The sequence below is a fragment of the Uncinocarpus reesii genome, genomic scaffold (genome assembly GCF_000003515.1).
Source record: "Uncinocarpus reesii 1704 scaffold_5 genomic scaffold, whole genome shotgun sequence".
Lineage (NCBI taxonomy): Eukaryota > Fungi > Ascomycota > Eurotiomycetes > Onygenales > Onygenaceae > Uncinocarpus > Uncinocarpus reesii.
In genome coordinates this window covers 2,128,896-2,153,106 of record NW_003052496.1, presented here as the reverse complement: position 1 = coordinate 2,153,106, position 24,211 = coordinate 2,128,896, and the positions used below count along the sequence as shown (strand labels likewise).

Here is a 24,211-nt window from a genome sequence, read left to right as displayed (position 1 = left end):
GTTCGTCCCCCTTGACCTTGACCTGATCGTCTTGTTGCACGCTCTCAACCTCGTTGTCTGGACTGTTTTTCGTTCTGTGGTTTCTTTTTCACTCTGTCTCTAGCTGCTAATGTTTTGCTGACGCCATGTATTCCTCTTCCAATTCCTTCTTGAACCCCAATGCGGCTCGCGCTGGCCAACCGCAGTATGGCCAACCTCAGCAGCCATTTGCAGGTTTTCAGCAACAGCAGCAGCAGCCCACTGGGTTTGCGCCGCAGCCGACAGGCTTTGCGGGCGGCCAGATGCAGTCGATGCAACCGCAACCTACCGGATTTCCCGGAGGCCCATTTCAGCAATCGTCGTTCCAACCGCCTCCCCAACCTCCGCAGATGACGGGGTATCCTTCACAGAACCAGGCTTCCCCCTTTCAGCAACAGCAGCAACAGCCACAAGCGACGCAACAACAGTCGCTTGCTGCACCCCCAATGCCTTCCCGCCCTGCTGGTCAGACCTCTTCACAGATCGCGCAATCGTTCCAACAAAGCTCTACCCCAACTCCTCAGGCACCTCAGCCCCATTCGACGTCGAAGATCCCGAATATGCGCCTTTCCTTCATTACATCGCAAGACCAGGCGAAATTTGAGCAGCTTTTCAAATCTGCGGTTGGAGATGGGCAATCAATGGACGGTGATACGGCAAGGGATCTCCTTCTGCGCTCGAAGCTACCAGGGAGCGATTTGTCGAAGATTTGGGTTTTATCTGACACCACAAAGTCGGGGCACCTTCTTTTCCCGGAGTTTGCGTTGGCTATGTACCTATGTAATCTGCGGTTAACTGGCCGTGAACTCCCTTCGATGCTCCCCGAACGAGTTCGAAACGAAGTATCCAGCATGGTGGATATCATTTCATTCGCTGTTCCGGATGACCACCCTCCCGCTGTGCCGAAAACAAACGTACCCAGTTTTGAGCAGCCTTTAATGCAAAATACGTCCGCGCCACCAGCTCCGCAGCAGCCACAGCCTCAACAGCCTTCTAATTCACAGCTTTTGTCGCAGCTAACGGCGCAGCCAACCGGCTTCTATAACCAGGCAACCGGGTTTCAGCCGCCGTCTCTTGCACCCCAGCCGACAGGCTTTCCTCCACAAAATACTTCTCTTCGAATGCAGCCGACCGGACTTCAACCCAATCCGCAGGCGACGGGCTATACTGGGCCACGTCCTCCGATGCCGCCGATGCCTGCTGGGTTTGGCTCGAACTTACCTCCCTCGCAAACTGGTGCAACCGGCTTAACCGCCCAGCCAACAGGAATGCCGGGCCAGTGGGGGTTTGTCAATGCACCAGCTACCGGACTACCGAATATTGAAGCATTGAAGCAGCGGTTGATGCCACAGCCTGGTCGAGAAGGCGGCTATACGACAGCAGGCCTTTCTGGAAACGCGACTATTCCATGGGCTGTAACCAAAGACGAAAAGAAGATTTATGACCAGTTGTTCCGCGCTTGGGACGGCCTCGGAAAAGGCTTCATTGGCGGCGATGTAGCCATTGAAATCATGGGCCAGAGTGGCTTGGACCGTCAAGACTTGGAACGTATTTGGACGCTTTCGGACCCCTACAACCGGGGCCGTTTGAATATGGATGAATTCGCTGTTGCGATGCATTTGATTTACAGAAAGTTAAACGGGTATCCCATACCAAATCGTTTACCTCCTGAGCTGATCCCTCCTTCAAAACGAAACCTTGACGATTCCATCGGTACTGTGAAATCTATGTTGTCTCAGGATGCAGAGCAGCGAAAGGCATCAGGTGCTTTTCTCCAGCCGCAGAAAACTGGAGTTAGTTATCTCAAAACTCATTCTTTCCGTACCGGATCTGCGTCCCCTGGAGTTGGCAGAAAGGATGCGACTGTTTTCAAAAATAATGACGACGCAGCAGCGTACAAGTCGAGCGCCCGTCGCCGTGCTGGCGGCACCCCATCTCCTTCGCCTTCTTCCACTCCGGCTGAGAAGGTTAATGATGACCTCCCTGTTGAACAATTGAAGAAAAAGATCCACGAGACAAAGATTATGTTGGACGCAACGGATTTCAGGGACGAAAGCCGCGCAGAAGAGGACGAAGTACTCAACCGAAGGGATAGGAGAGAGGCAGAGTCTCTCATGGAACGCATCCGACGGGTCCAAGACGATATTGACACGGATCCCAAAGCGGCGTTCCGGAACGCTGACGCCGGCGCTGAGCGGCGTTCTTTAAGGCGTCAACTCCAAGCCTTCCAGGATCAATTACCACAATTAGCGTCGGATGTTCGTAAGCTAGAACGATCTATCGCAGATAGCAAGCTAGAGCTATTCCGGCTGAAGGACGCAAAATTACATCCTGGAACAGCAATGGATATTATTGGTACAGGCCCTGGTGGTGCTATCACAGAAGCGGATCGCATCAAAGCTCGTGCCCGTGCAAGGATGCAAGCTAGAGCAGCTGAGCTTGCAGGCCGACCACCGCCACAGGTTGACGATGGATCCGCTACACGACGCCTTGAAGAAGAAAAGGCAAGCGTGATGGCCGAACGAGAGCGCCATGATGCTATGACTCGGGAGGTTGAAGAGAGCGTAAAGGAGTTCTCTTTGAGCCTCGAAGATAACCTAAAAGACCAAGATGAAAACTCTACTCGTGATCATGAGAGGCGCCGCTGGGAGGAAGCCCTCGGGGTCGAGGATCAAATCAGAGATTTCATCTATGATTTGCAGCGGAACCGTAAAACAGCGAAAATCCGCAAGGATGAGTAAGTTATGCTTTTATATGGGTTCATTGTTAATTTGATCAATTTACTAACTTTTTGCAGGGAACGCGCATCCCGCGCCGATAGCTCTTCTTACTTGCGCGCCGGAAACCAATATAAAAGTCCTTCTGCTAACGGTGATGCTCAAAGAGAGGCGTCTCCCCTTCGGTCTACATCTACATCTCCTTCATTTGCAGGAATGACGCACGAAGAGCGTGTTCTATCTGCACGGGAGCGTGCCCAAAAACGCATTGCCGAAAGGATGGCTGCTGCAGGTTTGAAACCTAGTTCCGATACCGGTCCATCCATGTCGGACCGCCAGGAACGCGAGAGGCGAGAAAAGGAAGAGAGGCGTAAGCGCGCTGAAGAAGAAGATGCGAAACGTGAAGCGGAGAGGCAACGGCGCCTTGCCCAGGAGAAGTCTGCAACAGCAGCTCCTCCTCCCAAGCCCGCATCTAAAAAGCCGCCACCGCCTCCGTCCCGAAAAGCTAGGACTGACGGCAGTGAAACTTCGGAAGCGAAGAAGGCTGAAGAGACTGCTCTCGCTCTTAGAGCCAAAGCGCAGCAAGAGGAGAAAGAAAGAATCCTAAGACATGAACAGGAAGCGCAAGGAGCTGAGCGTAAACGACTTGAGTAAGTTCGCACACATACTAACACTACTGCTACTAGAATGCTAACTTAGCTCAACAGAGAGGAAGCTAGGTATCAGGAAGAGGAACTTGCACGTGAGAAGCAGGCTGCTCAAGCTCGACTTCAAGCCCTAGAGGAGCAAGTTAGACAGGGCAAAATAAAGAAGCAAGAAGAGAAACGTCGTAAGCAACAAGCTGAAAAAGACGCAAAAGAAAAGGAAGCTCGCCTCGCAATACAACGTGCGGAACTTGAAGCCGCACAGGCAAGGGAGCGAGAACTTCAGCGCCAGCTTGAAAACATGGGCGACGAGGAGTCTTCTTCGGATGATGAGGGCCCAATTGATCTTTCAGCCCAGGACAGTGTTCATGATTTCGGTCCACCACCCTCGGTCTCTCACCCAGCTCCACTTGCGGCGCCGCCTGCACCGCCCGTTCCAGCGATTCAGGAGCCTATCCAAGACGAGGAATTTGAACAAACACCTACGCTCCAAAGCCCCGCGGTAACTCCCGAGTCTGTCAAACAAACCTTGCCTCCGGATACTGAGTCCAGGAACCCATACTTCCGCCAACTTAGCCAGTCCTCAGAAAATCAACAGTTCGGAACTTCTCAAGTACCTCAAGCTGCTCCTGAGATGCAATCAACCAATCCATTCCATCGCCTAGCACAGCAGGAAACCACCGCCAAATCTACATTTTCACCAGATGCAACAGTTCCTGGACCGCTCGAACGTAAATCGCGAGTTCGTCCTGAAGAAGACGATTGGTCCGTTGCAGAATCGGAGAACGAATCGGACGAAGACGACGATCGGGCCGCGGGCGGCAGTGCGAAGCAACTCGCAAGTATTCTTTTCGGTACTATGGCTCCTCCACGGCCGCTAAGCTCTATGGACGACAAGTCGGAATCGAAAACCGCGACGCCGGTTCAAGACGGCCCAATTGCGCCTCCGCCTCCACCTCCGCTACCTGCAGCAGAGCCCGAGTCGGAACCAGAATTTGAACAAGAACGAGAAACCAACGATATGTCTCCAGTGGCTCCTGATGACTCTGGATTTTACACACCACCCTCGATCCCACCACCCCCTCCCCCGCCAATCCCAAGTATGGAAGCACCAGCGGGCTCACCCCCGCCTCCTCCGCCCCCCCCTGGTGCCGCTCCACCTCCACCGGGCGGAGCCCCACCCCCGCCCCCAGGTCCACCCCCACCACCCGCTCCACCTGGTTCCGCGCTAGGACCTACTGGACCAAGCGCTGGACGTGGAGCATTGTTTGCTGACATTAAAGCTGGAAAGGGCTTGAAGAAGGTTGCAACAAAGGATAGGAGCGCGGCCGTAGCCGGTAGAGTATTGTAGCTCTTACGTGGTGCTTTATGTAGAAATTCATTACTTGTCTCAAGAGCATTTGGTTTAGATTGTTTACTCGAGATCAGATTGTTCATGTGCAATTAGTTATTATAACCCTTTTCTATTTCTCGAATCTATGCATTATTTATTGTGAGCAATTGTTTCATTGGGAGGATGCCATCTGCTTAAATGCCTCGACTAAAAATCATATTCATCAAGGAGCGATATAGGTGGCTAGGTAGACACATCACAACAAGGGTTTATGTCACGATCTCAACAATGACATTACAGACTGTACTGACACACCACAAAGTCACCAATCCCAGGCCGATTTTTCGATCCATCCTCCAGCCATTGAGCGGTACAACAATCAATAGCCCCACAAGCGTAGCCAACAGCACCGCCCCGCTTATCAGTAAGCTCTTAGAAACCGATATACGGTATGGTTCTTCGGCGGCAGAAACGGCTCTTGCCATGATCGTGTTCAGTCCAGAATAAGAGCTAGAGTGTTTCGACGCCGGGTTAAGAGTCATGTACAATCCCCCAACACCAATCCCAATGAGAATATTGAGCATAGGGCCACCGAAACATGCGCTTAGAGCCATGACTGGGTACCCCAATCTCGCCACGGTAACGTCAGCGACGAGATCGCCCAGAGAGTTTCCGACGGCAAACACAGTCAGTCCAAGTAATGAATCGCTAATGCTGAGAATGACACCAACGGATTTCAGTACGTTGACAACTTCCGTAGCCAAAGTAGAAATCCAAGCAATCGACACGATAAAGCCAAGGAACGCCAAAAATGGCCGGGCACGGGAGGGGAGTTGTTTGGTTGTAGGTTTGGTGGTAACAAGAAGGATAGTGAGCAGAACAGCGGATACGACGAGGGCGGCAAGAGCAGGTACAAGGAGATTTCGTCCATTCATATCAGAATCAAGGTTGGCCCATACTGTCAGTGCAATGAAAAGTGGTGCCGTGACAAGTTGCAGCGTGAGAAGCCATCGGTTCCACTGTTTGGGGACCGAAGTGTTCTGTTCCAACTGGGTTGGTAAAACCGGCGCTTCGGAGTCGTGGCGATGCCGTGCTCCTGGAGGTACGGTAGGCTTGGGTTGCTGACCTCGAGCACTGTTGCCATTGCTAGGTATCATGGGTAGAGGAAGGTGAGCGTCGGTGTCGGGTTCAATGGAATGTAGAAGTGGTGTGTCAGAGGCCACCATTCCAGGATCCTCGTTGGGGGATAATGGTGGAGAGACAAACACAGATACAGGTTCAGTTTCCGGCTCTGCGACTGGAGGCTCGACAACTGGTAGAGTTATAGTCAAAAATAGTACGCTAGGGGCGGCCGTAATCCCTAATACTTTGTCCCATACTGATTTCTCAGCCCAGCCAGACAGGGTCGGAAACAGAGTAGACACAAATAGAATGGGCGGAGGCAAAAGTCGGTATGGCCACCATGCTAGCGGTTTCTCTTCATGATGGCTGCGAATATAGTGTTCGGATGCATATACCGACCCGGATGTACTAGCTGGAGGTAGCCTGATGCTAGGGATCCCCGGGCGAACCGAAGCTACATCATCCTGGTATGGAGGAAATGGAAGGGTGGGACTATGTGGGCCGGAAGACTTAATGCTGCTAGCAGGCGTCCCGTGCGGTTGTTTAGCTCTTGGAGATAATGGAGACGGCGACAATGAAGCTCCTTGCGTAGCACCCCTTTCACTTTGATAATTTAGCGGTCGAAACGGGCTCTCTGGCGGTGCCAAAAAATTTGGTGATCCGGCTCTTTCTATTAAGGCTGGGCTATGGGCCCTCGATGGATAACCAGATGATGTAGGTGATGCGAAACATATATGTTCTTGATCCGTGAAAGCGGAAGCAAAATTGGCCGCTCGCCGCGACGCAATTGGCACACCGCGATCTGATGCAGCATCGTTTCGCCGATTATTGTGCAAAGGAACCCGAACGGCGGGGTTAGCTGACACAGCTCTTGCGCGACCATGGATAGATGGAATTGTTGGACTTAAGGTATCTGGGTAGGATTCTGAATGATTAGGATCATCGGAGTAATTTCGAAGATGAATTCGACCTGAGTGAAAACTTCGCGACCTTTGAAGCGACGAAAGGACTGATCGAAACTCCAATGCACCGACCAGGCTTGGGCGGATAGCTCCCATCGCAGCTCCCCTTTGGCCAGCGGGAGCTCTGCTGACGCGCATATTGCCCTGTAACTCCGCAAGGTATCGATCCCGTGTTTCATCATCTTCCTCGTCTTCGACTTTCCAAGCCGGAATATCCGCTCTTTCAAGCGCATCAAAATCTTCGTCAGATGGCCCAAGAAGCGTTGGGCGTTGGGCACCAGCTACCGGAGCATCATCGTCCTCGGGCTCTTCCTGAATATCTAATTCCTGGTTTTGAGGGATATGGAAGTGTGCCCTAGCCATAAGATCTCTCTCGCGTTTCAAGCGCTGGCGGCCTAAATACCAGTGCCAAGTCACAACTGTCACAACATAAAAGAAGTAAAAGCCAATCATAATCACACATTCCCATACATGCAGTTTGCCATCGGCGATGAACACCAAGCTAAAACTGGCTGCGAAAGTGAAAAATGCAATATCGCGGACAAAACTTCGTCGTGCCACCCTGAAAGGTCTCACTAGGGCCATTGAGCCGGCGACAACAGCTGAGATGAAGCCAGCTGCTCCGATCAGCTCACCTATGGCCAAACTGCCGCTATTCGAGCTCATGGCAGCAAAAGTAGAGAAAACATCAGGGCTACCATTTCCGAACGCTACGAAAGTTACCCCGGTCAAACTCTCGCTCATTCCTAGGATACTGGCCATTGTACTGAGATTTATGCAGAGGAAATCACTCGCGGCGATCCCAATTGTACTGAATAGAAGTGAGAGCCATAGGGCTATGATAGCGAATGCCACTGGTTTCGCTTGCGGGAGTTTGCAGTAATATAGCTGCAGATAAGAAAGAAGTCCGACTTCATGGTCCTTGCAATTGGCGAGAACGTACGCGCACTGGTCGTGGGCCTTGTGGACAAGGCGGCACTTCTATCGGGAATCGGGTTAGTTGATACTTCTATGGAAGCCCCAGAGGTACATAGCATACTTCCTGCTCATCTTCTGCAATATTTGACCACTCCTGACGTTCTGTTACCAGTCGTTTCCGTAAATGGGGTGTTTCTCTAGACGTCTGGAGGCCTGACGGAGAAGGGAGGAAGACAGTGATAGCCGCAAGGGCGAGGAGCACCGTTAGAACAAGGTAAAAAGGGCGAATAGAGTAGCGTGGTCTCGATTTCCGAGCTGCCATTGCTCGTAACGGCACAGTTTCCAAGAAGCCCTGCATTTTGGCTGCATCATGAGGAAGAAGAGTCGTTGGAGTCAGCTCCGCAATTGACCAAACGAAGATCTAAATAACGTCAATATGTGAATCATCCCATGGCAGGCACAAAGAGATCACGTCGTTTTGAACGAGCGTGGGAATATTGGGAATGGCCACTCGAATCTCAGGCTGCCATATCCCTTGCTGTCGCCGTCAGACTGTCTCTCACAACCGTCGATGTCACCCTGGAGGTTAGGTATGTTTGACGTGTTTGTCTGGGCTGACGTAACAAGGTGGCTGTGGCACAGTGCTCAGCCACAGATGGTTATGACTAATCGAGGCGGTGCTCGAGCCCCTTTTCGGACAACTGATTTCTGGATGCCTCATTGAGGTCAACAACGACGAAGGATCACACCGGCGCCCTGTTTGTCCGAACTGAGCTCTGCTGTGTCACCCGAAACCTCTATCAGGATCTCACGCCTATACTCCATACAGGCAAAGGGCGTACCGATCCGATCAACCTCAGGATGGTTGATTGGTGTCAGATAAAAGCAGACTTAACAACCGACTACTAAGTTCTCCGGCTAGGCTGGAGGGTGTATTCTTTTGGCCTAGTTGTGAAGACTTACAATGGGCACTGCGAACAGATCTTGGGAGGGACTCACTGGATATTTACCAGGTTCCAAAGGAGCAATACTCAAACCCATCGAAGAAAGCCACTGGCGCTCAATACACGATTTATTCCAAGCTTGTGATGAGAACTGGCATTAAGAAAACGCCATGGCTTTTTGTCCGGCTGTTTATGCAATTAATTCGGGGGCTTGGAAAAGAAAGGTTACACGACATGACGATTGTCTGCTATTTTTCTTTTGACGAGACGTTGCTCATGACCTTGGTATCAGCCATGCAGGAGCGAATTCTTCCCCTTCCTTGATCGTCACATCCTGTCTATATTTCATGGGTGACTACTCCGTCTGGAGTACGGTTGATTTCTCACTGCAAGCCTGCAAACGAGATCCCTTGGATCTTTATGCCCTGTTCCTAATCATTTAATGATTGAAAATGAAATTTCAGTTCCCTACCATTCATGTCGAGCAGTCCAAGTCAGCCTTTGCGGAGGGCAATACGAGATGGACAAATCATGACCTAGACCCCATCCCTCCCCATTTGCGGAAATGGGGGGTGTTGAGCTTCGTTGCATACTGGATCTCCGATGGTTTTGTTGTGGCAACTTGGCAATTTGCCAGCGGTGTCATCGCTGTCGGGCTATCGTGGAGGGAGTCGTTGATTATATCTGCAGTTGGATATTTCATCATATCTATCGTGATTGCATTAAATGGAGCAACGGGGGTACTTTATCATAGCCCATTCCCCGTTATCGCCCGGGCCAGTTGGGGGTTTTGGGGGTCGTACATCGCCATCGTTTCCCGGCTTATCCTCGCCCTGTTCTGGTTTTCTATCAACAATATGAATGGAGCAAATGCAGTGCGAATCATGATTGGCAGCATTTGGCCTAGCTTTTTGACATTGAGGAATACCATCCCAGAGGAACAAGGCATTACCACAAACGGAATGATCAGTTATCTCCTGTTCTTCATTTTGCAGTTCCCTTTCCTCTGCATCCACCCCAACAAACTTCGGTGGCTCTTTATGGCCAAATCCACGATTGTACCGGTGTCATGGATAGCAATGCTCGTGTGGGCGTTTCGAACTACGGACGCTGGAAAATTGTTCCAAGGCAACGCATCTCTAAGGGGATCTGAATATAGCTGGACGTTTCTAGCTAGTCTAACCTCAGCCATCGGAAGCTACGCAACCCTCAGCGTTAATCAAGTAAGAGATCATTCTCATATATTCGTCGCATGTGCGTCAGTATGCATAGAGCAGGAACATCCGCATCAACTTGCCCTTGTAATGCATATGTTTGGCTTGTTTTCTAACCGGCCGACTTTAGGCCGATTTCTCTCGATACTCACGAGTGAGTGTTATGTGGCAGCTGATATATGTCCCCCTGTTGCCAGCCGTTTTCACGTTTGTTTCATTCATTGGAATTGTTGTATCATCCGCTGGCCAGGCCAGGTATGGCGGAGAAATTCCCTGGGACCCGAATACCCTGATTTCGCTTTGGGACAATCGAACCTGCCAGTTTTTCGCCGGGTTCTCGCTGGCGTTGGCTGCCGTTGGAGCTAACATTTCAGCAAATTCTTTGTCTGCCGCAAATGATTTGATGGCCCTTGCGCCTCAATACATTAACATCCGCCGTGGCCAGTTGCTATGTGGGCTCTTATCCTGGTTTTTAATGCCCTGGAAGATTCTTAAATCCGCACAAGTGTTTTTGAATTTCATGTCTGCGTATGCCGTTTTCTTAGGCCCTATTGCTGGCATCATGCTCGTTGATTTTTGGATTGTGAAACGCAGAAGATATGATTCCCTGGCACTATACCAGCCCTGGGGTATCTATAGATATAACCGGGGTTTCAATTGGAGGGCCATAGCCGCATTCCTCGTTGGAGTATCTCCCAGCTTACCCGGCTTCATTAGTACAGTTAACAAGGGGGTATCGATTGGGGCCGGAGTTTATTTATACAAGGTCGGATGGTTCTTGGGCATTGTAGGATCAAGCATAGCTTATATTGTTTTGTCTGGCTGCTTTCCTGCAAAAGGGACTCTCATCCAACGGGCGGTTCGACCTGACGAGGTCTACGAGCAGCGTTCTGCAAATGGGCTCAGCAACTATCACAGCCAACAGGGAGCTTGTTAGTCAATGGGATAATAGCTAAAACATATACGAAACAAAGGCATTGAACTCCCTCCTGCATAGAAGAGATTACATAAGCATAGTTTCGGCCAAGGCGGTCGTTTTCGTCCGCCGTATGTTTTGCCAATTCTGGTTTGGGAATGCCGCGACGACGCACAACAAAACAGCGACAATCGGAGATGCCACAGCACCGTTACTCGATATCAGATAGTGCTTATCCGTATAGCTACGTGGTTATTTTGGGTCCATTTTATAATATATTTTTTCGACAATCAGCCCAGGACCGCCCAGCCAGGCGTGACTCTCCGCCATGCCTCGAGTGGTCAACCCGCCCACCAAGAATCATGGCCGCCGCGGCAGTTCCAGACACGATAGCACACCCAAAGCGTCTACAATGAAGTACGTGAAGTGAGTTTTTCTTCAGCTCTGCGAGCGCTATGGGGAAAGGAAAGCGCGAGCCGAACACGGGGAAGGAAGCGCGCAGGACAATCAATATCTACGGCCTAGATCGAGATATTCCAGTTGCGCTGACCGCAATCATTCTGCTAGGATTCCTCTCAACGATGACGTGGGCGAGAAAGTTGCGCGGCTTCAGTCCCGCCAGGCCCTGCACGATATGCAGATGAATCAGATTAAGGCCGCGGTGAAGACGCCGATGCCGCCAAGAAGAATGAATTACGATAGAGCATCCGCCAGTCCCCGTACGCCTCGTGCGTCGATGCGCGGGAGGGAAAGCGATGTCGATGCCCTGGGAAGAGCCGTGACTCCCATGAAACGCGTGCCTATCCTCGCGAATTTCGAGGAATGGATGAAAATGGCAACAGACAACAAGATCAATGCTACAAATTCTTGGAATTTCGCTCTCATCGATTACTTTCATGATATGTCTCTTTTGAAAGAAGGAGACGGTGTGAATTTTCAGAAAGCCAGCTGCACGCTTGATGGATGCGTCAAAATCTACACGAGCCGAGTTGATAGCGTTGCCACTGAAACCGGCAAACTGTTAAGTGGCTTGGCAGAGTCCAATAATACCAGCAAAAGAAGACACGAAAATGAAGAGGCGGCTGAAGAAGATGGAGATGAGGAGGAAGAGACTGGCGAAGATGGAATTAGAAGAAAGCGGAAAAAGGTAGCTTCCCATTGCATGCACATGCCGTTCACCTACCGATTTGCACCGGTTTCTAAACTCGGTCTTAGGTTTCTCGCTCGCATGAAGCCACGTTGGCCCCTTCTTTTGCCTCTTTACAACTAAAGAAATTTGAGCTAGAATTCGCGGTCGATCCCCTATTCAAGAAAGCCTCCGCCGATTTTGATGAAGGTGGTGCCAAAGGCTTGCTTTTAAACCATCTTTCGATAGACGGCCAAGGCAGGATCGTGTTTGATAGTAGCGACGACGTCGATGCAACCGCCGAAGGAGATGAGCAGCAACGAGAAGGGGAACAAGAAGGATCAAAATCCCCGACCCCCAGACCTCAAACCGCTAACTCTATAGACGAACAAGTTGAGATTGATTTGGGACCTCTAGCAAGTAAATTTTTCCCAGATCTGGATAGTCTCGCCGAGCAGGATATTTGCCCATCCCTCAAAAACCTTGACTTTGGAGATGGCACACTGGATATCCCGTTTCTCCGTGCCCCAGAAGACTGGCGACAAGAAAACGCGCAACCAGATCAAGGTCTAAGGGACGCCTCCGGGATTATGCTTGATGATGACATCGCTATCGGGTTTGATGATGATGATGGCACTGTTTCTGGCTTTGACATTGGCGGAGATGTTGGTTTCGGTGAAGGTGGTGAGGTATGGGCGAGAGAGGCTGCGCTCGAGCCGATGTTAAAGGTCCACCGCGTAGATTCGGGTGACGGGCCGAATAATGATAGCTTGGGAGGTGTGTTCGAATCTACTGAAGACGACCCTTACAGAGTTTCACTATCGCATCAACCAGCTAATCGGGACCACGAAAACATTTTGAGTTATTTTGATAATGCGTTGCGAAAAGATTGGGCAGGCCCGGAGCACTGGAAAATTCGCAGAATAAAGGAGACCACTGCCTCGAATTCCAATCCCGCTCCGCGACAACGGAAGGAGAAAGAACCCTTCGAGATCAATTTCTCTTCCCCGCTCGATCTTGCTGTCGCAGAAATAATATACGCTCAAACAAGTTCCAACTCTGCGATCTCGTTGCCCAAATCCCAATGGAAAACCAAAGGGCGCAATCTCCTCCCTGATGACAAGCACTTCAACTCTCGTAATCTTTTGCGACTGTTTCTGAAACCTAGAGCGCGGATGGGCTTCCATGCACGGAATAAAGCTGGACAAATGAATAATCGCCGTCCGAACGAATTTTCGTCTACGAATAATGGTGAAATTGATGAAGCGTTCTGGGCATCACAAAAACCAGGAATGGGCCAAACAAACGCTGACGAGAATGAGGCTGTTACTGGGACATATGATGCCGACTTTTTTGCGGACGATGATGGCTTAGCCTTCCCCCACGGCTTACCTTTAGGAGTGGATGACGATGATGATAATTTGCCATTTGCTGATGCCAGGGAAGCGTTTTCCCCTACAATGGACCCTAATGCACCGCAGGGGAGCCTCGGCCGGCGAGTCCGGAGGCCTCTCCGGTATCAATGCCCTGTTAAACAGTGTCGCCACGCCTGGTACCGTTTTGGGCGGCGGATTTGGTTCACAACTTGTGACACAAGGGGGCCGACGTGTTCGTCCCGAATACGTTGCTTACGCTAGGGTAGCGAAGAAGGTTGACGTGCGAAGATTAAAGGAAGTCATGTGGAAAGGAATGGGAGATCGCTTAATTGCTTCTTCATTTAGTTCTGCTTCCCCGTCAGCAGCGGTAGCCACGAGCCCCCCGGCGCCCGTATCTGACCCGAATACTACAAGCGCCGACCTCAATTCTGAAGCTTCAACGCAACATAATCCCTCGTCTGATGAGTCAGAAAATCTCCGGTTTACGAATATCATAAACAATTTACAAGGCTCATATCCTGAGCAAGCCATGCGCGACATTAGCACTTCATACTGCTTCATCTGTCTGCTTCACTTGGCAAATGAAAAAGGACTGGTCCTAGAGAACCAAAATGGGCTTGAAGGGGATTGGAATGGGAGGCTAGAGGAGATCTTTGTGAGCAAAGATATGGGTGCAGTGATTGAAGGTGAAGTCTGAAAGACCGGTTCTTCTTGCTTTATGACATTTGGTATCGGACAGGGATGACTCACGGCCGTTTATGTTGTTGTTACAGCTTCTGGCTGTTTTGAATTCACTTTGTGCTGTAATTGTGCTTGGATAACTTGCAATGTGTCGTCACGATATATTGGGTTTAGTTTGAAGAATTGAGCCTTTCAATTGAGGCATATATCTTTTTTAGTCTCAGCCTGGTGTAGTCATAGGCTTGGATAGTGAGTACCTTGGAGAGATTCATAGATATCCTAGTTCTAACTCTGAGAGTGAGTGAATGCAGCTCTTGAGTCTTGCCAAAGAAGCAGCGTTTCAAGTTACCTGTGTCGGGCAAGTATAAAAGGTGATCATACAACATACTATGGTCATGTTCTCAGGTCTTCTGCATACAATTATCATACATCAGAGCAGAAGATGGTCCTGCGACATGGATTATGAAAAAAAAAAAAAGGGTGGAAATATTAGGTAGAGCAAGTTGGTATCTAACAAGGGAAACATCAGTCCAAAAAAATGCAAACATATATGAGCAGAAAGCTCAGCAGGTGGATGGCGAGGTGCATTAAAGGCCAACGGTCAAACACTGAATTCCGGTCGAATACAAATAAAGAGTGCATGCTGAAACTACAAAATAGCGTTACTGGTTGCGAGGAGGTTCAGCATTATCAGTCGTCACGGCCGTCCCCAGCGCTTGGTTTTCACTTTCCCGACTCCCTTGCCTTTGATGCGCCGATGACTGGGGCATAAAGGTTGGACTGTTGACAGGGCCGGCATAGGATCCTGGAATAGGCACAGATTCGTACTTTTGCTCTCCCGGTGCAGGACCGACGTGCTCGTTGAGGACCTGAACGAGTCCAGCGGATGCCGGTGGCTCGCCATCGGTCGGCGAGTTGTCACGCGTCGGGGCCTGGACGCGAATTGGCGGGGGCTGGAGTTGGAAGGGCAAATTCGAGCTTGGAGTGGGTTGTGCGAACTGGGTTCTTTGCCCGCCGTTTTCAGCAACGGAATAGGGGTCGATTCCCGAGGCGGCGGATTTGGGGAATTGCATCGAGCCAGGGCTGAGAGGGTAGCCGGGGGTGTTTGGGGCTGATTGAGAGCGCAGGGTGGCAAGGTAGAGGTCGGATCGGGCCTTGTCCCGGGCATACATCGACTTGCGTAGCTTGCGCTTAGACCAGAAACGGTAGAAAACCACTCCGTAGATTGCAACGGTGATGGTGTCAACAACGACCTCGATGATGATGCAGACCAAGATCCAGTCCTAGGAAACGGTGAGTTTGCAAATAGCTAAAAGCAGGGAGATGGAGATTAAGTACCTGCATACGGCAAACGAGTGCATAATCAACAACATCCGCATATATTTCGCGGCGCTGATTCTCGTTGCAAGCCCAGCCCCACAAATCCTTTTCACTGCCGCTGTTTTTGCTGTGTTGAAGCACGACTGCGGCAACAACCCACATCACAATCGTAAAGGCAAAGAAGCAGGCTCCAAAGACGGTGTAATATACACCTATCTTTTCAGCTCGACGATGCCCGCCACGGCAGTAAGCTATAAAAACGCATACGCATAAGAGGACTGAGATTGATGCGACGACCACAATGACGATCTGAGGCCAAGGGTTTGTGTCTGGGGACCATGGCTTGAAGTTGCCCCTGGATGCAAGATTTTTCGTGGCGTTAAATACCACAAAGCTGTGAGCCAGCAATGCGAGAATGATCAGGCTGCAAGAGAAATTAACGCCGCGCAGTAAGAACTTTGCTATTCGGACACGAGTTTTGATTTTCTAGTTCAACGCCTTAGCAAATGGGTCCCCAGAGGGCAGGGGGTTAAGGGTTTACATACGACATCCTTAGCATTCTCTTCCTCGGTTTCCTTTTCATAGTACTCGACAATCTGTTCCTCCTTGAAAGTAGGGCTGAGCGGATTGACCAGGCGACCCGGCGTGCCTGGGGATTTTAGTGCACTTTTCAAAGGCGAGCCAGGAGGACTGGTTTGGGGACCAGAGGCATGGTTGGAAGGCTGGTTGTCGGCCACATAGCCAAAACCTAGATCAGAGACATTGGGCTCAGAACTTGATTCAGCTGTTGCGGGAGGATCTGCAAAGGGAGATCGAGACGACGAGGCAACAGGAGAATGCACAGAAGTGGCTTCGGAGAATCTTGGGGTGCGAGGCGGGCTCAGGGTCGACGGATTGGAGTCACTGGGCGATTGCGTATCTTCAACGTCGATAGTTTTGACAGCGCCAAATCCCACCGATCTTCGTTTCGGTTGCACAACATCCATCGGCGATACTGGCTCGAAAGAGTCTTCACTGTGGTGTGATTTCGCCATGGCGAGAACCGTGTGCTTTTGGAATTGAAAACAAATAGTTTCGTTGTCTGTTTCCCAAGAGAACCAGCTCCTAGAGATATGAAAACAATATCAAGCTAGAGGTTGTAGAGCGATTAGACTGAATTCCATCCGGCAGAACTGGGTAGGGCATCTCCTGTAACTCACCAGCTGTCCCTGTCAGCCAGCAGGAGCAGAGATTCTTCGTTCAGTCCGCTTCTCTCCGGCCGTGTTGAGGCGCAAGAGTGATGAAGTGCAGGACTCGCCGAGCAAAGAACAGCCGGTTTGATAGCTGCGAGGCCGGCTCACATCCAAGAAAAGAAAGAAAGGCAGGGAGAACGTTTGCAGAGGACGGCCAGGTGCGAGACAGACGTTGCTGGGAGAGAAGAGGACGGAGGGAGAGAGGAACGAGAGAGACGCTGCTTTTCGTCGAGGGGAAGCGAGGACGGCGGCAAGCAAACTGACAAATGGAAGCAGAGCGAGCTTGTCTTCAGGGCCACGGGAGTCAGGAAATGGCCGGGATTTCCGACTAGAAGCAGCCCATGATCGCATTCGTGCATTGCGCGAGAATCATGGGCCCTGCGCCGCCCTGAGGAGCGCATCTCGGATCACCCGTCTGGCCCTGCAAAGAGGCAGTGATGAGCGGGGGCGGGCGGGCATCAATCTGCAGCGAGCATCTCGTCCGGGCGGTTAGAAACAAAACGAGCCCTGTCGAGCGAATCACAGCGCCAAAGCACCCATGCTGCAGACAAGGGCCGCTGCAAGGCCATCACACGCTAGAACGGCGTTGCATCCAATCACCACGGCAAAGAGGCTGCTGCTGCAAGCCAACGCCTCTTGGGGGTCGATGTCGCCGGGCGATTGGACTGCAGCCCACGGATGCTCAAATTGGCTCCTGCGAACGATGCAAATAATCGGATCCGTCGAGGCATCGCAACAGCGCGGGGTTCAACTTGGAAGAGAATGCCCTTGTCAACGCCCTCGGTTGGCCAGCCCTGTCAGAGTGGTGAATGAGGGACGTGACTGGATGCTGTTCTGAAGAAGCGAGGAGCTAAATAACAATTGTCGAGGTTGCAGGGTCCGTGAGATTGTGTCGCCCTGCGTGCAGCTTGTCATACGATGGAAGAGACACGGAGTGCTCGGTAGTTGCTATTGTACTATTTCTATAAAAAGAATCTGAACGGTCTCCCAATGGACGATGGTTGTACAAGAAAAAAAAAAGAAACCCCCTTTTCATCACTCCAAATCATCCGTGTCAGTTCCATATATTAGCTACTACACTCGATGCCAGATATTTACCGTAGAAAGGCCATAACCCATGATTCAACGTATGGACAGAGCCATGCTGCCTTGTCATTCAGGGCCAAAAGATACCCATGTTTCTCTGGCTTGGATCTCACAGGCCGGTTCAGCCCGAGATATACACAACGACAGACTAAGATCGAACATGATCTTGTCCAGAATACGCAGCGGGAGAGAGGTTCGCTTTACAGAGTCCAGTCAGCTAGATGTTCAAGATGAGAAGTGCAGTGTAGATGCGAATCTACACCTGATATCATTCCACATAGCCCTTGAATCAGGGCTCCAATACATATCCCAGGAAACAAGGAGGCCATCCAGTTGCAGCCAGTGCAATGTGCAGAAGAGAATGGCAGTGTGTCTGATGGCAGCTGTTTGTGTGCTGCTCACAGATCGAACACTGATGGAACATTCCATGGCACCCAAAGCAGGCGCGTTCAGATAGGCGAGCCCACACAAAACAGCCGCGCACACAAAACAAAGCCAAACAGAAGCACATCTCACCTCGCTCTTCTCTCCATCGTTTTGTGCATGCTTGCGCTTCTGAAAATAGGACTGCAAACACTGAAACTCCCCTGATGATCGTGGCGTGAAGAGTCCAAATCATGGCTCGACGCTTCCAGAGGTAATATCAGACACAGCACGCCCGCAAGATGGCACTCTGCTAACTGGACTCAGGGGGGGCTTGAACCACAGGCCTGACCGAAAAGAGAACATATCACCCACGGCTAAAGGGATATGCTACCGCCTCCAGTCAGAAAGGGGCTGCGATAAGGGGGATGCTTGTCGCTTCTCGCATGATCTCCCCAAGGCACCACAAGCGGCTGGCCAGGCGAACGCGCCCAATGGCATTATCGACGCCGAATTTCGAAGATGGACATCCCTTATTCCCAGGCCCAACTCATATTCCTCGTCCATGGGCGTTGATACATCTCGATTCTTTAGCTTGGGATGGGAGCTCATTGAAAAAAACAACCCAGACACAAGTCAAAAAATCATCACAAAGCTAGCAACGGACGAAGGTCTAGCAATGATCAGAGCCATGACCGACATCACTGTCGACAGAGAGCGGCTCAGAGCCAGCGAGTTTTTCAGGCGGACTTTGGCCCCATTTTTCCAGATGATCTCTGCTCCCTACGTCTTCTCCTCGCCAGTGTTAGAAGCCTCTTTGGATACTATTTGTACCTTTTTGTTTGGCCCACAAGGCCGTCGAGCTATAGACGTTTTTGAGGTTGCCGCCGATGCCCTGAAGAAACTGCTTCAAGATAATGTCGCAGAAGAACAAGAGCACGAAGCTAATGTGCTGACGGCAACATTGCAGGTGCTGCAAAGAGTTGTCGACCTGAACCAAAAGGCTCAACTCTTGGACGAAATCTCCACCATTGCGGCCCGTATTGCCGATGCGATCCCAGCAGGTTGGCCGCTCTGCCTTGCGCGGAAATCCCTTGGTCGGATCCAACAGCGGCTCGGCATCAGTGTCCCGACATTCGTGGAGAAACCAGATGTAAACCTGCAGAATGCCATATTCGACATCAACTACGACCTTCCGGGGAATCTCTCCAGAGAAGGCCGGCGACACGACAACGATCACGAAGACATCACAAAGATCAAAGTCCTCCCTACCACGGACGAAATATCCTCTGATCGGCCGGAATATCTACCGGTCAGCGGCGACGAGGGCCAGCCTCAAGGCATGGCTAATTTGCTCGATAGGCACTTTAGGCTGGTTCGGGAGGACACAATCGCCCCCATTCGGGATGCTATTCGGATAGAACGGGAGAAGGTCGATAATCCCAATGGAAACAACAAATCTAAACGGCGGCTCAAAAATAATGCACGATATGTCGTTTATCAAAATGTCTGCCTGACACGACTCAAGTTTGATACAAAAAAGGGCCTTTTGGTCCAGGCTGAATTTGACCAGCCGCTTCCTGTTGTAAACCTAGCCGAAAGGCAGCGAAGAGACTGGTGGGAGAACGCCAAACAGCTTCGAGGAGATTCGCTTGTATGTTACATATCTTCCGCGGGAAATACTATCTTCTTCCAGGTGTTCAGTCCACACTTTGACACTCAAAAGACGAATGAGGAAACAAAAGGCCCTGAAGCCACGGGCCCCAGTCGTGATGGCAAATTCCGTCGAGCAGCAGCGCTATTCAAGGACCAAGATCGGGCATCCATCACTCTTGCACTGGTCGAGCCGCGAGAAGAGGATATTATGTGGATAACAACTCACCTTGATAGACGACCCAAGCTACGCCAATCGCTTCTCGAATTTCCAAGTGTTTTATTAGCCGCATTTGAACCAACTTTGCGCGCTTTGCAACACATGTCTCTGTCTCCAACAAGAGTCCCGTTTGCAGACATCCTGCCACCTGGGAAGCCAGGGGTAGGATTGATAAACCCTCCCCCGCCTTCATATGCGCAAGCACAGAGATTTTCTTTTGATTTGGCGCCTTTGACCGAAGGGAAACCGTTGAGTTTAACACCTGGCCGGGTATTGGATTATGAAGAAATGCAAAAGATGACCACGCTTGACGAAGCCCAACGAATCTCGATTATCAACGCACTGAGCCATAGCTTCGCCATTATACAGGGACCTCCAGGAACTGGCAAGAGTTATACAGGAGTATCACTAATCAAAACTTTACTGGCAAACCGAGAGAAAGCAGGGCTGGGGCCGATTATTTGCGTATGCTACACGAACCACGCACTCGACCAGCTGCTGGTTCACTTGATCAAAAGTGGCGTGGACCAAGTGGTCCGCATAGGGTCAAGGTCGAAATGCCCTCTTGTTCAAGATCTAAACCTTTATAGCCTGTCACGCAAGTTACCTCCGACTAAAACCGAAAGAGCCATGAAGGGCAAATATTTTCAAGCTCTGGACGAAGAGACGAGTCGCATCGTGGGAAATTTGCCAATTTTCGAAAACCCCGGGTCCTGGCAAAATATTCAAATGCACCTAGAAGACCATCCTCTCCATTATAAGGAACTCTTTGGCCCGGAGATCGATAGTGAGGAGTTCCAAAAGGTGAAAGTCAAGCCTAACAAGGCGATTAAACGATGGCTTAATAGCAAAACGCCGAACCAATCATCAAGCCGCCCTATTTCAGAATTATGGAATACTTCTTTGTGGGAGATGTCCCGAAATGAGAGGAAACGACTGTATGATCGTTGGGTTAACGATATAATCAGAAATCACACAAACCACTTGCTTGATAGCCTTGATGAATGCCGCAAAGCCAAGAATATAATCGACGGCTGTCATCAGGAGCAAAGCATTAGATGCCTCGATCAAGCGAATGTCGTTGGAGTTACCACCGCAGGGTTGGCAAGGAATATCGAAATGCTTCGCCGGGTACCGGCAAAAGTCCTTGTGTGCGAAGAGGCTGGCGAAGTCCTGGAGGCTCACACACTTACTGCTCTCCTTCCATCGATCGAGCACGCCATCTTGATCGGAGATCACCAGCAACTCAGGCCGCAAATCAACACTTATGAGTTCCAGCATGATCATCCAAGCGGAAACCGGTATTCTTTAGACGTGTCTCTATTCGAGCGCCTGATCAACCCGGAAACTGGAGATGCTAAGCTTCCGTTTAGCACTTTGAGAACTCAGAGACGTATGCATCCTTCGATTGCAGAATTGGTTAGGAGTACGATTTATCCTCGGCTACAGGACCATCCCTCGGTGCACGAATATCCAGGGGTACCAGGAATGCGTGACCGACTATTTTGGCTGAATCACCAGCACCTGGAGGATAGTCCAGATCGGAGTCAAACAACTTCTTTCTCGAAGACGAACTTGTTTGAGGTCGAGATGGTCAACGGGCTTGTTTCTCATCTCGTAAGACAAGGAACTTATAAGCGCGAAGGCATTGCTGTCATCACACCGTACTTAGGCCAGCTGCAAAAATTGAGAGAAAGACTTGGGCGGTCTATAGAAATTGTGGTGGCTGACAAAGACCTTGAAGACCTTGAAGCGATGGACCTGTTGGACGACGTGATAGATACCGGGAAGAACATTATGCAAAAAACCGCACTCGTAAATGCGGTGAGATTAGCAACCGTGGATAATTTTCAAGGAGAAGAGGCCAAAGTGATAGTGATTTCACTGGTACGAAGCAACAATGAGAGAAACTGTGGCTTCCTCAGGTCGCCGAATCGAGCCAATGTCCTGTTGAGTCGAGCGCAGCACGGAATGTACATTATCGGCAACGCTGAAACTGCAAGTTCAGTCCCCATGTGGGCAAAGGTCATCTCGCTCCTCAAGGGAAAGAACCAAATGGGTCCTAGACTAGCACTGTGCTGTCCTCGGCATCCCGAGATCCTAACTGGCGTATCAAAACCGGACGATTTTGTGGTCTTCTCACCAGAGGGCGGATGTAACAGAAAGTGCGAGTCAAGATTGAGATGCGGCCATCGGTGTCCCAATATGTGTCACTCAGAATCGCTACACGATACCGTTCGGTGTCTTGAACGTTGCGTAAGGCCCATGAAAGGTTGCGACCATTCATGTCCGAAAGTATGCGGAGATCCATGCGAGACAAACTGTCAAGTTCCGGTTCCTGGCATCACCCTGAAATGTGGACACAAGCCTTCCAGTTTGAAATGTTACCAGGCGCAAACTCCTAGCTTGTACAGCTGCAAAGTTCCCACAGAAACTAAGGCACCAATTTGCGGCCATAAAGTTGTGGTTCCTTGTGGCAAGTTACCACTGAAGGACAAATATCAATGCAAGGTTGTTTGCGGACAGCTTCTTCCCTGCGGCCATAGCTGTGCGAAGCTATGTATGGAGTGTAGACCCGCGGATGATAGCGGCGTATTCAACCACGGTGTATGCAAGATAGAGTGTGGCAGAAGTTATAAGACATGCAGTCATGTATGCAAGGCCACCTGTCACGGCGAAAGTCCATGCCCGTTGTGCGAAGAGCCATGTGAAATACGGTGCACCCATTCTCAGTGTGCAAAGAAATGCCATGAACCATGTGCACCCTGCATTGAAGAGTGTACATGGGCCTGTCCACATCAGGGTAAATGTGAACTTCCTTGTGCTGTTCCTTGCGCTATTTTGCCGTGTTCAAAGAGGTGCCCAGAAATGTTACAGTGTGGTCACCAATGTCCGTCGATTTGTGGCGAAGAATGTCCAGATCCTCGATACTGTCAAGTATGCGCCGAGCAATCAATTAAACAAACGATGGTGGATTATATCATGGGAACAACATATGCGGATACCAATCTTGATGAAAATCCGTGCATTATTCCTCAATGTGGCCATATCATCAGCATGGAAAGTCTAGATGCACACCAAGGTATGGGTCAATACTATGTTATCTCCGAAGAAGCCGGCAAGGGGGATACGATCATGGGGTTGAAACCGTCCGAGCCATTATCAGAGAGCGAGAGTAAACGTTGTCCCGTCTGCCGTGGCCCTTTGAATACTACTCGACGGTACGCTCGTATTGTTAAACGACGATGGATTGACGAAGCCACGAAGAAATTCATTGCGTGGGCTCACAAGAGCTTTCTCCCGCTGGCTGAAAAAATGATGGAACTTCAAACTCAACTCGCGAAACAAAAGAAGAGCAAGGATAGTAGCCCGCTCGTCGATGTCATAGACGTGAAGTTAAAGGGCTCAAACAATGAGCAGATTAATGAAATCGTCAAAATTGTACGGCCGGATAAACGATATCAGGAGATTCTCAAGCTTCGACGGAATATTTGGCGGTTTCTGGCGAGAGTTGACGAATCTGAACAGCCGTTCCAGAGAATATACGCCCTCGTGGAGGACGTTAAACGACAGCGTGGAATAGCCGCTAACATGGAAAACAGTCCCACCCTTCTTCAAGTTCGACACCGTCTTTTGACCACCGCTCTCGTGCTTCGTTGCGATTATGTTATCATCGGACACTTTTTGACTGTAACCGTATGTGAAGCGAAAACATGCCAGATCAGCGTTGATTTTAGTATGACCAGGAGGTATTGCGAGAAGCTCGCGCATGAATCTCAGCAACGGACACAGCCAGCAATTGCAGTGGAAGGGCACATTCTTTGGGCTCGGTTCGCAGCCTTGGAGTGCGGGAGGAAAGAGGATGCCGACGAATTGTTGATTCAAGCCAAAGAGCATTTGCGGCAGGCTCACACGATATGCGAGAAATTTCCTGGCCAAACAGCTGGCTTGGTAACCGAGATATCGGAAGTGGATAAGATGTTGCGCTCGTCAACGGTGTATCTCCCCGTCACAAACGCTGAACGAGCTGCAGTGTACGCAGCAATGGCACTCGAGCTTCAAGGGACCGGACATTGGTACTACTGCGTAAATGGCCATCCGTTTACGATTGGAGAATGTGGAATGCCGATGGAGGAAGCTATGTGTCCACAGTGCGGATCGCTGGTTGGAGGTCGCCAGCATGAAGTCGCCGAGGGTGTCACACGGGCCAGGGACTTGGATGATCAGTTTGGTCGACTCACCGTTTAAACAACAAGAATGTTCCAGTGCATCAGGTGTCATTATCACCGCCGGAAGCCAGCCAGGCTGTTCTGCTGTTTGGTGTCAAGATATTGGGATGGCGGTGATGGCATGAATTTGATTTTTT

At 50.5% G+C, this 24,211-nt stretch overlaps 6 protein-coding genes across 6 annotated transcripts; 4 read left to right on the top strand and 2 right to left on the bottom strand.

Moving 5' to 3' along the window:
• Nucleotides 1-125: 125 nt before the first annotated feature.
• On the top strand, nucleotides 126-4,730 carry UREG_07792 (uncharacterized protein; the record flags this gene model as incomplete). The annotated part of the gene is made up of 3 exons (XM_002582973.1): nucleotides 126-2,755; nucleotides 2,816-3,385; nucleotides 3,443-4,730. The coding sequence occupies 3 exons, from the start codon at nucleotides 126-128 to the stop codon at nucleotides 4,728-4,730; spliced, it is 4,488 nt and encodes a 1,495-aa protein (XP_002583019.1).
• Nucleotides 4,731-4,981: 251 nt separating this feature from the next.
• UREG_07791 (uncharacterized protein) lies at nucleotides 4,982-8,072 on the bottom strand (the record flags this gene model as incomplete). Its single annotated transcript, XM_002582972.1, has 2 exons — nucleotides 4,982-7,777; nucleotides 7,836-8,072. 2 exons carry the CDS (start codon nucleotides 8,070-8,072, stop codon nucleotides 4,982-4,984), a joined length of 3,033 nt encoding a protein of 1,010 aa, XP_002583018.1.
• A 1,038-nt stretch (nucleotides 8,073-9,110) lies between these two features.
• On the top strand, nucleotides 9,111-10,598 carry UREG_07790 (uncharacterized protein; the record flags this gene model as incomplete). The annotated part of the gene is made up of 3 exons (XM_002582971.1): nucleotides 9,111-9,881; nucleotides 10,003-10,400; nucleotides 10,595-10,598. The coding sequence occupies 3 exons, from the start codon at nucleotides 9,111-9,113 to the stop codon at nucleotides 10,596-10,598; spliced, it is 1,173 nt and encodes a 390-aa protein (XP_002583017.1).
• A 518-nt stretch (nucleotides 10,599-11,116) lies between these two features.
• Nucleotides 11,117-13,987, top strand: UREG_07789 (uncharacterized protein; the record flags this gene model as incomplete). The annotated part of the gene is made up of 5 exons (XM_002582970.1): nucleotides 11,117-11,205; nucleotides 11,356-11,935; nucleotides 12,004-12,691; nucleotides 12,803-13,430; nucleotides 13,552-13,987. The coding sequence occupies 5 exons, from the start codon at nucleotides 11,117-11,119 to the stop codon at nucleotides 13,985-13,987; spliced, it is 2,421 nt and encodes an 806-aa protein (XP_002583016.1).
• A 646-nt stretch (nucleotides 13,988-14,633) lies between these two features.
• On the bottom strand, nucleotides 14,634-16,325 carry UREG_07788 (uncharacterized protein; the record flags this gene model as incomplete). The annotated part of the gene is made up of 3 exons (XM_002582969.1): nucleotides 14,634-15,254; nucleotides 15,310-15,777; nucleotides 15,837-16,325. 3 exons carry the CDS (start codon nucleotides 16,323-16,325, stop codon nucleotides 14,634-14,636), a joined length of 1,578 nt encoding a protein of 525 aa, XP_002583015.1.
• A 1,901-nt stretch (nucleotides 16,326-18,226) lies between these two features.
• On the top strand, nucleotides 18,227-24,093 carry UREG_07787 (uncharacterized protein; the record flags this gene model as incomplete). Its single annotated transcript, XM_002582968.1, has 2 exons — nucleotides 18,227-18,246; nucleotides 18,300-24,093. The coding sequence occupies 2 exons, from the start codon at nucleotides 18,227-18,229 to the stop codon at nucleotides 24,091-24,093; spliced, it is 5,814 nt and encodes a 1,937-aa protein (XP_002583014.1).
• Between the last annotated feature and the right edge of the window lie 118 nt (nucleotides 24,094-24,211).